This window comes from Elephantulus edwardii, unplaced genomic scaffold (assembly GCF_000299155.1).
Source record: "Elephantulus edwardii isolate Elephantulus edwardi_28Jun2011 unplaced genomic scaffold, EleEdw1.0 scaffold00361, whole genome shotgun sequence".
Classification (NCBI taxonomy): domain Eukaryota; kingdom Metazoa; phylum Chordata; class Mammalia; order Macroscelidea; family Macroscelididae; genus Elephantulus; species Elephantulus edwardii.
In genome coordinates, this window is record NW_006400111.1 from 1676331 (window position 1) to 1690251 (window position 13921).

General features: G+C 40.3%; 2 protein-coding genes across 2 annotated transcripts in view; both read left to right on the forward strand.

Moving 5' to 3' along the window:
• Positions 1-13921, forward strand: part of SLC5A11 (solute carrier family 5 (sodium/inositol cotransporter), member 11) — a 79035-nt gene that overhangs the window by 26137 nt on the left and 38977 nt on the right. The window contains exons 8-9 of the mRNA XM_006902047.1: positions 3602-3807; positions 8510-8645. Coding sequence (XP_006902109.1) covers positions 3602-3807; positions 8510-8645 — 342 coding nt within the window. The remainder of the gene's footprint in view (positions 1-3601; positions 3808-8509; positions 8646-13921) is intronic.
• LOC102860777 (TAR DNA-binding protein 43-like) lies at positions 11550-13150 on the forward strand. Its single transcript, XM_006902046.1, has one exon. The coding sequence runs from the start codon at positions 11583-11585 to the stop codon at positions 12825-12827; it is 1245 nt and encodes a 414-aa protein (XP_006902108.1). The 5' UTR covers positions 11550-11582; the 3' UTR covers positions 12828-13150.

Sequence of the window (13921 nt, forward strand, 5' to 3'; positions counted from 1 at the left end):
CTGGTGGTCTAATGGTAAGAAGCTGAGCTGCAACCCCAAAGGCATGCTGTTCGAATCCACCAGCTGCCCCTCAGGAGAATACCACCTCTGAAAACCTGCTGGAGAGTCAGCTATGAATGAGTTTTGGCTCGATGACACACAATAGTAATAAGTATTGTTATGGGAAACTCAGTGGCTTAGTGATAAAGGATTTGCTGCCAGCTCAAAAGTATGCACCTGGAATCTACCATCTAGCTGTTCCTTGGTAGAAAGATGGGCAACCTCCTCTCATGTGATTTACTCCCTTTGAAAACCCACTGGAGTGTCAGCTACAGGTCTGTTCCTACTCCACAACAGCAGCAGCAGCATTATTGTTATACTTGTGTTAATTTCTTAGTTTTCGATCATTGTAAAAGGATGACAGTAAGAGAAATGGAATGAAGAAAGTATGGGAACTCTCAGTATCATTTTTACTTGCTTTTATTGTAGTTTGAGTAAAAATATACAGATAAAGTTGATTTTCTATTCAACAATTTTGAAACACTTTGTTTCATGACTGATTACAATTCCACAGTACATCAGTAACTCCCCTTCCCACATCTTTATTGAGTGTCTTATTTCTGTTCATTCTTCTTGGCTTCTGTGTTTTGATTTTGGGCAAACATCACCCTTTTGGTCTAGTATCACCAATCATATCCTCAATACTGTTTTGCACCTCTTCTGTAAATATAAAATAATTTCAAAATGAAAAATTTTAAGTGTGTGTCACATGTACCCTGATATTTCTTTTTTTTATGAGATAGTTGAGATATAGACTGGAAAACAATTTGACCAAGGTCATATGGCTAATAAATGGCAAAAGTCTAAATTCAATCCACACAAACTTAAGAACTTAAGAGAAAGAGTTCTTAACTTAAGAGTTAAGAACTTAAGAGAAAACTAAGATAAATCTCCAGACTGAGTTAAGACCTTAAGCTCTTAGCCACCCATCATGCCTCATAAAATAGTTACCTTGTGGAAAGAATCTAGGAACAATAGTTTGAGAATACAGGCAAGAATCTTATTTTAACCAGGTATCATTTCTAACAGTTTATGTTTGATGCATGTATTATTTTTGTCTTTCTAATGAAAATTCAAAGAAATAATCATGGAAAATTGCTATATAAACAGTAGCAAAAATGGCTTCTTATGGTTTTGCCCCTACCCATTCTCACCCCTCTGCTCTCACCCCTTCCCTCCCTGATTCCCATACATATTTTACTAATTATCCTTCTATTTTTACAATAATAGTTTTATGCAGTATTTGTCCTTATGAGACTGAGTTAGTTCACTCAGCATAATGCTCTCCAGTCAGGACAGGGTAATCATGGGCAAGGTGCAATGGTGATTAATTTTAGAAAACATAATGCATGAGAATGATTATATGAAACACAATATGAACGAACAAACAATTGTGTGAAACACAATGTATATGAACTTCGTAAGCAAACCAATATAAAATAAAAAATTTTAAAATAGCTAAAATGACTTCTTATTAACATTAACATTAACAACAAATGTTTTGAAACCTTTTGAATAAGAACAACTTTATAGTTTGTTAAAAGGAAGTGCAATAAATAATAAACATATGTACAAGGCAAATGTACAGCCTCACTAGCTATATGCTTAGCCTGGCAAACATCATAAATAGCAAACTTGTGAACCTTCCAGTGTTGCACAAATGATTCAGAACATGTCAGATTTCAGAAGCAAGAGGAAACTAAGATAAATCTCCGGATGGTCTGTTGTTCCTAGATATGCTTCCAGATCTTTCTCTATAAAAATCGTGAAGTGTCAGTGGAGCAGCCCCATTTTTATTAAACTAGTTCCAATTATTCAGAAGAGTAATTAGATACCACATTTGCATACATATAATTGATTATATAGTCTATCGGATAAAACTGAAACAAAGCTTTACTGAGTTCTTCAAAATGTTTATCTCCTTCATGTTATTGTCATGTATCATCAAGTCAGAATCGACCCACACCTGACCTTTCAGCAGGTTTTCAGGGCCATAAACTACACAGGAAGAGACTGCCCATCCTTCTCCCATGGAGCAGCAAGTGGATTCAAACCATGTACCTTTGGGTTGGCAGTACAATTCCTTACCATCAAGCCACTTGTGCTCCCTTCATAATAGAATATAAGGTTCCTAAGTTCTATCTCTTGGTCCTCAGTGGTGAGCTGGCTATAACCTATTTTCCATGCAGACCTTATTTGCAACCCCTAAGAGAAAGCTTGCAGAAGGATAAACAATCTCCCATGCAATTAACTGGCTCTGAAAACCTGCTGTAGGGCCAGTGATGATTCAGTCCTGACTCAATGGTACACAGCAACAATAAGAGAAAGCGAGAGCAGAGACCTTAACATCCCCATTTATGTCCTTGGCTGCAGGCACATCCTTCACAACTCAGTCATGGTCACATAAATCATGTCACCATTAACTTTTCACCTGAGAGTGAATACTTACAAAGCAGATTGGCTTGTCACTCAATCATCTGTACACAGTTACTTCATAACATCACCTGTAATAAATACCTACACTGTAATCCCACACTCTAACCAGACTCTCTGTATTTGCTTTGCCCTTCACCTAACTTGACTATTTCTAGACTTTTCTACCTTCAGAGATCTATGCAGTTACTGATGTCCATTCGCTTTAGAAACATGTGACTAGATTCAATTATTAAGAAACACATACTCCCCCACCACCATTACTCTCCAGGAAGGTTCATTTTTCTTGATTCACAAATAATTTTTCATGAAAGGTTAAAAAAAAAACAACCCTGTTAAAACCTGAGAAGTCCATTGGTTCCTTAGAACAAAGCTTTTTAACCTGAAGTCCATGGTCAGAATTCAGGGAGTCTTCAAATTGGTTGGGAGAAAGTTACATCTCTGTGTCACCAATTTGCTATTGAAATCCAGCCTTTCCCATTACAAGTGTACGTACGTAATAAGACTTAATCATTTTCTCAATATCCATTACTTTTAAACCAAGTTAGCACAGCTGTTTTATATTACATTACAGTTGTTACTGATGAAAAGAAATACTGGTTTTGCTCACAACTACCTTGAAATTAGGTTGTTATACTAAAAACTAGATCCTACTATTTAATAGAACCAATAAATTACTGTATCACATTTTAAATAATTTTTATAATTATATACAGCTTTGATCTTTTTTTCTTTTTATAACAAAAGAGAGGAAAACACCTCCCTCTCCCAAAGAGATGGATTGTCACAATGGCTGCAATAATGGGCTCACATGAGTCAGAGATGATAAGGATGGCACAGGATAGGACAGGATTCAGTTCTGTTTTTCACAGGGTTGCTGTGAGTTGTACTCAACTCAAAGGCACTGAACACGAGCACATATTTTATATTACACATTTAAAACTGAGAAGTCATCTACAGGCACTACTAAATGGTGTTTTTTGAGAAGACTAGGAGGGAGGGAACTCTCAAGGACTTTTACAGGGAACCACTTTCTTTGAAAATTCTGCTCTAAGATTTCACTATGGGCCTCATCATTTGCTGAAAGAATCTAAGCTTCAGATAAACTTAATGTTCTTCTGATTTCTAGGTTTTGCTGCAGTTGGTGGGTTGGAAGGTTTGAAGGAGAAGTACTTCCTGGCTCTGGCTAGCAACCGGACAGAGAACAGCAGCTGCGGGCTACCCCGAGAAGACGCCTTCCATATTTTCCGAGACCCAGTAAACTCTGATCTCCCATGGCCTGGGATCCTGTTTGGAATGTCCGTCCCCTCCCTGTGGTACTGGTGCACAGATCAGGTACAGGACAACCAGCTGAGTTAAGGCACTTCTTCCCTTGAGCTAATGGAAGTCACTATTTTTCTCTCATTTACATTTTCCCATACTCCTTGACTCCTTCCTTTCCAGGGTTCTATCTGCTATTTTACTTCTTGCTTTTGCTAATGACAGTGGCAAATCCAAAACTAATACTTGATAGGCAAAAGTTTCATGCAATCTGCTTATTTCTGAAAGAATCTAGTAAGAAAAAAGAAATGACATTTAAATGGAAGTTAAGTTGGGTATTAGAATTAATTTATCCAACTAGCACTTACCAGGCACTTAGAAATCATATGTCAATAAAATAGGCAAAGCCCTCTGCCTTTGTGGACCTTCCAGTGGGCATAAACATAAAACAAACAATAGATACGCTAAACAAACCCATTACATAGGACGTTAAAGGGTGAGATAGTTGAATTCTGTATAAAACCACAGAATGAGTTAAAGAATATTGGTAGTGTGAAAATAAAATTTTCTATCAGCTTTCAGTGAAGGTCTTTATCTTTGCAGGTTCTATTTCTTGACTCCTTAGAGAGTCCATGTGGCCTTTAATCAATCTTTCTCTGTCTCTGTTCCTACTTGCTTGTTTAATCTGTTTTATATATCTCGAAAGAGATTAGCACAAAATGCAGCTCTATGCTAATCCTGTCTTAATAACATAACAAAGCCCAATTCCCAAGTGGAATTATCCAGTCTGGCATTGAGATGGGGGAGTGAGCACACAATTTAATCCATCGTCAAAATTCAGGGGAGGTTGTTTTAGAAGTTGAGCAAAAGTTGAGGGTTGAGCAAAGACCTTGAAGCGGTAAAATGATTACTTTGTGTGTTTGCTGGGGGAAGAGCATTTGCAGCAGTGTGCATAACCAGGGTAAATGTGTGAAGGCAAAAGCATTATTATTATTGTTGTTGTTGTTGTTGTTAGGTGGCCTCAAGTTCTAGACGACTCATAGCTACCCTATGAATGAAAGACCTGGGCACTTTTCATAGTTTCCAGAGGCAAGCCTCTGAAAATGAATGCCACTCCTTCTTCCAAACTTGTTTTAATCAGGAAGCTCCACCAAACACTGTCCACCATGGGTAACCATTATCACATTTGGCACATCAGTGTCACAGAGTTTAGCATCACAGCAACCACGAGTTACCTCTGGGCAGCAATGCACAGACCAGGGCTATTCCACTTAGAAGAATGTTTGACATAAAACCAATTTGAACCAGGCCTAAGGGCTGCAAGATTAAAATCACCCACCTTGGGCTTGGTAGCATAACTTTCTGTCCACTAAGCCAACACAGCTCTCTCTTTGTTATTGTTGTTCGTTGACGTCGAGTCATAGACAACTCATAGTGACCCTATGAACAAAAGACCTGAACACTGTTGATAGTTTCCTGAGGCGAGCCATTTCGGAAGTGGATGCCACTCCTGCTTCCAAACTTGTTTTAATCTGATGGGGAAAAAAGAAAAACAAGGGGGAAAACCCAACCCAAACAGAGTAATGTGTATTAGAAGCCCTTGCATACTGGAAGGGAAAGAATAGTATCAATATTTGCATTTGTTTCTGGTGGCATAGTCCATAGGGACTGTACTACTAACCCACAGTTTCAGCTTCCCTAAGTGTCAGCTATGAGTTGTTTTGGTTTTGTTTTTTATGAGTTGGTTTTAATTTGACAATGAGTGAGTGAGTATTCATGCATAAAGAAAGAGGATGGATGTATAAAAAAACTACGCAGAGCAGTACACTGTAAGAGGAAAGCAGAGATTGAAAAGATGAATACCGTGAAGAGATGGTACCAGTTCCTTGTATACTTGTTTGTACTTTTAAGGTTTTCAACTGTTGTTGTTCTTGTTATGTGCCATTGAGTCACTTGCAACTCATAACGACGCTCAGTACAACAGTCCTAAAATCTGTTCTATCCTGTGCAATCTTATTGTCTCTGACACACCCACCCCTTTGCCCCAGTCACTGAATCAATCCATCTCATCGAGGATCTTCCTCTCTTGCATTATTCCTCCACCCTCCCAAGCATGACGACCCTCTCCAAGGACTGGTCCTGCCTCACAATACGTCCAAAGTAGGTCAGACGGGGCTTCAGAATCCTTGCCTCCAAGGAGCAGTCTGGTCTCACCCTCTCCAGGATGAACCTGTTTGTTCTCCTAGCAGTTTGCAGTTTATTTATATTCAGTACTCTTCTCCATCATCACAGTTCAAAGGCATCAGTAGTTCTTCTATCATCCCTAGTCATTGTCCAGCTTTCTGATGCATAGCAAGTAATTGCAAAGACTATGGCTCAACTGTTAGCTATTAAAAAAAATTCATGATGGATGCAATATGCCTATATTTTTAGAGAGATATCTTTTTTTTTGTCCTTAACAAATACTGATCTTGAGAGACAGTGTAGAATTAAGCTAATAGCATGGACATTCAATCCACAAGACTAGGGACCTTTACAGGAGACTGCTTATCTTGGCTGTGGTGAATTCGATCTGTTGATCTTTCAGTTGTTGTTGTTGTTATAGCTATATGCTTTCAAGTTGCTTGCAACTCATAACAACCCTATGTACAACAGCTCTGACCCCTGCTCTGTTCTGAGCCAACCTTATTGTCTCTGACACACCTACTTTCATTATCCCAGTCACTAATCAATCCATCTCATACAGAGATTCACGTATCAGCTTCATTCTTTTCTCCTCTCTCCATACCTTTTCAAACTATACGCAATTAATTTAATGATTAATTATTAAAATAAATAATTAATACATATCACCTGGGAAGCTGGGCTCTGTGAGGAAGAGTGTGGCATCAGGATTAGAGGGAGACTCACTAACAACCTGCATTATGTAGATGATACAACCTTGCTAGCTGAAACTGAGGAGGACCTGAAATATTTGCTGCAGAAGGTCAAGGACTGTAGTCTTCAATATGGATTGAAGCTCAACATAAAGAACAAACAATTATTCTAACCACTGGGCCAATTGGCAGCATCATGTTAGAGTGTGAAGAGATTGAGATTGTTAGCAGCTTTAGTTTACTTGGCTCCACCATCAACACTCTCGGTACCAGCAGCCAGGAAATCAAAAGATGAATTGCATTGGGAAAATCTGCTGTCAGAGACCTCTCCAGAGTATTGAAGAGCAGCGATGTCAGTCTAGAGTCTAAGGTGCACCTGATCCAGGCCATGGTCTTTGCAATTACGTGTTAAGCATCAGAAAGCTGGACAATGACTAGGGATGATAGAAAGAGATTGATGCCTTTGAGCTGTGGTGCTGGAGAAGAGTATTGAACGGACTGCTAAGAGAACAAACGGGTTCATCCTGGAGAGAGAGTGACACCAGGCTGTTCCTTGGAGGCCAGGATTCTGAAGCTCCATCTGGCATACTTTGGGCATGTTGCAAGGCAGGACCAGTCTTTGGAGAGGGGCATCATGCTTTAAGAAGGTGGAGGGACAGTGCAAGAGAGAAAGACCCTGGATGAGATGAATTGACACAGTAACTGGGGTAATGGGGGTGAGTGTGTCAGAGTCAGTGAGATTGGCTCAGGACAGGACAGGGCAGGCTTCAGAGCTATTGTGCATTGGGTCACTATGAGTTACAGTGGACTTGACGGCCCATAACAACAATAGATGAGGAAATGAGCAAAGATAAGTCAAGTCATTTGGCCAAAGCCACAAACCAGGAAGTGGAGAATTAAACCCATACTGTCTATCTTCATAGCCCACACTGCTAACCAGACCTAAAAGAGCCACGTTGAGGGATCATCAGAAATTATTTTTCTGTGTCTTTTGCTTTTACTTTGCTCTGGGAAGATTTTAGTCCCTAAAAGACTTTCTTAACGCTTTAGCAGAGATACAGCCAGAAGTCCTAACCATTCCATACAGTTAGTAATCTTCTTTCTCACTCACTTAGAAGAAGTTCCATATGGGGCTCTAACTAACCTGGTTTGAGTATATGCTTTTCCATAACTAAATGATAGCCAAAGAGGTGAAGTTCTTCTATGGAGAACAGGCCATATCCAATCCTTGATTAAAGGAGTGAGGAGGGAGCAGGATGAGGGGTCAGAACTACTTGAACTGAACTACAAGAATAGAGACTTGAAAAGAGATATTTCTTCAAAGAGAAGCCAGGTGAGCAAAGATCCTAAAATCGTGATAGCTGCCAGAATCTATACACACTTACCAGCACTAGTTGTCATTGAGTTAATCCTTACTCATGGTAATACCTTTGTCTCATATACGTTGGGCATGTTGCTAGGAGAGGCTATTCCTCAGAGAAGGATATCATGTTTGGAAAGGTAGAAGGTCAGTGAAAGAGAGGAAGACCCTCAACCAGGTGGATTGACACAGTGACTGCTGCAATGGGCTCTACTGTGTTAAGAAGTGTGAGGAAGGCACAGGATAGACAGGGTTCAGATCTGTTGTTCATAGAGTCCCTATGAATTGTACTTGACTTGACAACACCTAACAACAACATGGTAACATCATGTGTGCAGGGCGCATTATAAGGTTTTCAAGGGTTGATTTTGGAAGTAGATTACCCAGTCTTTTTTTCCTAAAGCACCTATGAGCAAATACAAATTTTCAATCTTTTGGTTAGCTCCTAAGCGCACTGTTTTATATCATTCAGGAACTCCTATACACAATTTGTTTGACAATAAAGCCATAACAGATTCCAACTACCGTCATTGTCTTCCAGGTGATTGTTCAGCGAACTCTGGCTGCCAAGAACCTGTCCCATGCCAAAGGTGGTTCTCTGATGGCTGCATACCTGAAGGTGCTGCCCCTTTTTATGATGGTGTTCCCTGGAATGGTCAGCCGTGTCCTCTTCCCAGGTGAGAAGACAGTTGAGAAAAGAGATCATTTGACTGTGGATCTTATCCCCTCCCTGTCTATGTCTCGGATGCTGTGAAATCTTCTAAACATATTACAGCTTACCCCAAGAGAAAGCAATTGAAGTCTTATCCTAGAGATGGTTAGACTTAAGGGGTCTGTATCCAGACATCTCCTCACCCTGTGCTGTTCCCCAAAACTGGCTCAGTGGGAAAGTCCCAAGAATGTGCCAGCCTAAGTGGAATAGAGATTCGAGGCCTTGCCTCAACTTCAAACTAGGCTCAAATCCTGTAGTTCTATATATCTAGTTCTCTGAATGTTTGAGCACAGCTTGCTAACTTTGACCCAGAGGAACAGGTAGAGAAGGTACGAGCTTCCCAAATCTACCTTCTCATCTTAGAGACTTTGAAGGTTACATAGGGAAGGATCAGGGCAGCAAAATGTGAGAAGATTTTCTTTGTCTTTAAGGTGTTAACCTCCTATTTGGAGGTTCATGTGCAAAGTGATTGGATTCTGGAAGGTGGGTTCTCTTGTTTTTTGGTGAGGTTTGGATATGGACTGTTTGGTTGGGTTTTTGGGGGGAGGTTGTTGGGGTTGTTTTTTTTTCCATTCACAATTGGGTGTGAGCTGATTAGATTTTTCCAGATTTTAGCTGGCAATGAGCTGTGAGCTGGAAGCCTCTTAATGAGGGTCAGCCAGGACCTGGTGGGTGAGCCTTGTATTTAAAAGGCAGTTGGGCCTTACTTAGTTTCCACTTTGGAATCTCATGTATGAAGTGGTTGGATTCTGGAGGGTGGATTCTCTTGTTTTGCTGAGGGTCAGGGTATGGACTGTTTGGCTGGGTTTTTTTCATTCACAATTGGAGGTGAGCTGATTGGATTTTCTGTATTTAGCTAACAATGAGCTGCGGGCTGGATGCCTTCTGTTTAGAGTCAACAAGGACCTGGTGGGTGGGCTTGTATTTAAAAGGTGATTGCATCTTGTATTTAAAAATGTGTTAATTGTGTTTTGAATGAACCTTCTTCTAAGTAGCACAGCACTGGTCTGTCAATTTGCTGTACTGAAGTAACTTGAGATTGCTATAATGCTGAACACTGTGCCACTGGTGTGTCAAATGCCATAATGGTTATCCATCGTGGACAGGATTTGGTGGAGCTCCCAGATTGAGACAGGCTTGGAAGCAGGAGTGACATCTACTTCCATGTCTCTGGAAACTCTATGAACACAGAGAAACAATAGTTATAGAATAGGGTTCAGATCTTTTGTTCATAAGGTCACTATGAGTTGCGCTCAACTCATTGACATTTAACAACAACAACAGGGAGGGCCAAGACAGTGGGATGCGAGAAGTTTTCAGTGTTTTAGTTTGTCTATATATTTGAGTCTGGTGATTTTATCTTAGGATAAAATACTTTACAGGGTCCCAAGAAAACTTACCTCTATGTGCTAAAAATTCTCCACTACACGTTGCAGGAGAGACAAGCAAATAACATCAAGAGGCTTCAGTTTTGATAAGGAAGCTTGTTAATTGCTTCTGCCAGGTTAAGAGAAAAATCTTTTCTTTTTAAAATGGTTTCTGGAAAAGAGTGTTAGCCTTATTTTAGCTTCAAGTATTGTGGAAGGTGGTTGTTCTTGTTTTGTGCAGTCAGGTTGATTACTATCATGGCAATTGAAACCTTTCTGATCTATCCTGCTCCATTCTCACCATCTCTGATATGCTCAAGTCCATTGTTACTGTCATTGTGTCAGCTTATCTTGTTGAAGGTCTTCCTCTCTATCTCTAATCCTCCACCTTTCCCAGGAAAGGCCCCTCTTGACATATCCCAAGTATATGAGATAGAGTTTCACCATCCTTGCCTCTAAGGAACACCCTGGTTACACTTCTCACAAGACAGATTTGTTCATTCTTTTGGTAGTCCATGGGATATTCAATACTCTTCTCAAACACCACAATTCAAAGACGTAGATCCTTCTTAGTATTTCTTAAATAAGAGATTGGTTGTGTTGATTGCCGTCGAATCAAGCACTACTCCAAAGGTGCTGTTAATTCTGAATTTATTCTTAGTTGACTCTCCAGTGGGTTTTCAGAGGCTGTAAATCATGCAAGAAAAGAATACATCTCTTTCTCTCACAGAGCAGCTGGTAGATTCATATTGCCTGCCTTTGAGTTGATAGTGCAAATCTTTACGTACTAGGCCACCAGAGCACCCCAGCTGAGAGGTTGTTGTTAGGTACTGTCTAGTTGAATATGACTCAACCTTATGAACAATAAATGTAAGTCTGTCCTATTCTGTGCCATCCTCATCTTCTGTGACATACCTAAGCCCACTGCTGCTGTCACTGTGTCAACCCATTTCCTTGAGAGTCTACCTCTCTTTCACTGACCCCTCTCCTTTACCGCATGATGTCCCTCTCCAAGAAACAGCTCCTCTTGACAACATGCCCAAACTATTTGAGACAAATGGAAGTAGGAATGGCATCCACATCCCAAACAACATGCCTCTGGAATCTCTATGAACTTTGAGAAACGATGGTTACAGAAAGGCTTCAGGTCTTTTGTTCATAAGGTCTTTATGAGTCATTCTTGACTCGATGGCAATTAAGAACAATATGTGAGAAAAGGCTGGTGAGAGGTTAGTTTTTTATTATTCTCTTTGGTGCAAAAGGCAGTCCTTACTGCTCAAGGTAGTATAAAGTGTTAATTTCAAACTATAATAGGATATTGAAGAAAGAGTTTTCTACTACTGAGGTTTAGAAGATGTTAGTTTTCTGTGACTTTTTTGATGGTTGCAAGTCCACAGGAATATTGTGTTAGTCTTTTCCTCTTCTTATGTTAGGGAGCTCTGGTCACATGTCTTTAGAAGCTGCTGCTAGCAGCCCTTTTTGGCTGTTTGTTTTTTTGTCGTGTTTGCAAGCAGTGATCTAGGCGAAAAACCAACATGTCTGAGTATATTCGGGTGACTGAAGATGAGAATGACGAACCCATTGAAATACCATCAGAAGATGATGGCACAGTGCTGCTGTCAACGGTCACGGCCCAGTTTCCAGGGGCTTGTGGCCTGCGCTACAGGAATCCCGTATCTCAGTGTATGAGAGGGGTCCGACTAGTAGAAGGGATTCTGCACGCCCCAGACGCTGGCTGGGGAAATCTGGTCTACGTTGTCAATTATCCCAAAGATAACAAAAGAAAAATGGATGAGACAGATGCTTCATCAGCAGTAAAAGTGAAAAGAGCAGTCCAGAAAACATCTGATTTCATAGTGTTGGGTCTGCCATGGAAAACAACCGAACAAGGTCTAAAAGAATATTTTAGTACTTTTGGAGAAGTTCTAGTGGTTCAGGTCAAAAAAGATCTTAAAACTGGTCATTCCAAAGGATTTGGCTTTGTTCGTTTTACGGAATATGAAACCCAGGTGAAAGTAATGTCACAGCGACATATGACAGATGGACGGTGGTGTGACTGTAAACTTCCTAATTCTAAGCAAAGCCCAGATGAGCCTTTAAGGAGTAGGAAGGTGTTTGTTGGACGTTGTACTGAAGATATGACTGCTGAGGAGTTAGAGCAGTTCTTTTGCCAGTATGGAGAAGTCGTGGATGTCTTCATTCCCAAACCATTCAGGGCTTTTGCCTTTGTTACTTTTGCAGATGACCAGGTTGCCCAGTCTCTTTGTGGAGAGGACTTGATCATTAAGGGAATCAGCGTACATATATCCAATGCTGAACCTAAGCACAATAGCAATAGACAGTTAGAAAGAAGTGGAAGATTTGGTGGTAATCCAGGTGGTTTTGGAAATCAGGGTGGATTTGGTAATAGTCGAGGGGGTGGAACTGGCTTGGGAAATAATCAAGGTAGTAATATGGGTGGAGGGATGAATTTTGGGGCTTTCAGTATTAATCCAGCAATGATGGCTGCGGCCCAAGCAGCACTGCAGAGCAGCTGGGGTATGATGGGCATGTTAGCCAGTCAGCAAAACCAGTCAGGCCCTTCAGGTAATAATCAAAATCAAGGCAACATGCAGAGGGAGCCAAATCAGGCCTTTGGTTCCGGAAATAACTCTTACAGTGGCTCTAATTCTGGTGCAGCAATTGGCTGGGGATCAACATCAAATGCAGGGTCAGGCAGTGGTTTTAATGGAGGCTTTGGTTCGAGCATGGATTCCAAGTCATCTGGCTGGGGAATGTAGACAGGGGTGCTGTTTGATTGATATAGACTGGAAGAATTCAAATTTTTCTAGACTCATGGTAAGTATATTGTAAGATATATATGTACTAAAAATTTTCAAAATTGGTTTGTTCAGTGTGGAGTATATCAGCAGTATTTTTGACATTTTTCTTTAGAAAAAGAGGAAGAACTAAAGGAATTTTATAAGTTTTGTTACTTAAAAAGGTTGAAATACTTGAGTGATTGAAAGTGAACTGCTGTTTGCCTGATTGGTAAACCAACACACTACAATTAATATCAAAAGGTTTCTCCTGTATCCCTGGACTTGTCAAGTGAATTCTTTGCATGTTCAAAATGGAAACCATTGGTTAGAGCTACATTCTTTTTTCCTTGTTTTACTTTGAACCCCACCATATGAATTTTTCCTTAGGAAGATCTCCTTTCTGGAGATGATGGTATCACAATGTTTGGTTCTTTTCTTTTTGTTTTGTTTGTTAACACTTGTCTCCTCCCCTCATATACAAAAGTACAATACGAAGCCTTCATTTAATCTCTGCAGTTCATCTCATTTCAAATGTTTATGGAAGAAGCACTTTCATTGAAAGTAGTGCTGTAAATATTCTGCCTTAGGAATACTTCTGTCTACATGCTTTCTCATTCAAGAAATCGTCATCACACTGCACAGGCTGCGTCTTTGACGGTGGGTGTCCCATTTTTATCCACTACTCTTTATTTCATGGAGTCGTACCAACGCTATGAACGCAAGGCTGTGATATGGAACCAGAAGGCTGTTTGAACTTTTGAAACCTTGTGTGGGATTGATGGTGGTGCCGAGGCATGAAAGGCTAGTATGAGCGAGAAAAAGGAGAGAGCGCGTGCAGAGACTTGGTGGTGCATAATGGATATTTTTTAACTTGGCGAGATGTGTCTCTCAATCCTGTGGCTTTGGTGAGAGAGTGTGCGGAGAGCAATGATAGCAAATAATGTACGAATGTTTTTTGCATTCAAAGGACATCCACATCTGTTCTTCGGTAACCTCTATTAGTTGAATGTGTTAAGTGAAACGACACTTGTATTTCCCCCATCCCTTTGTCAACTGCTGTGAATGCTGTATGG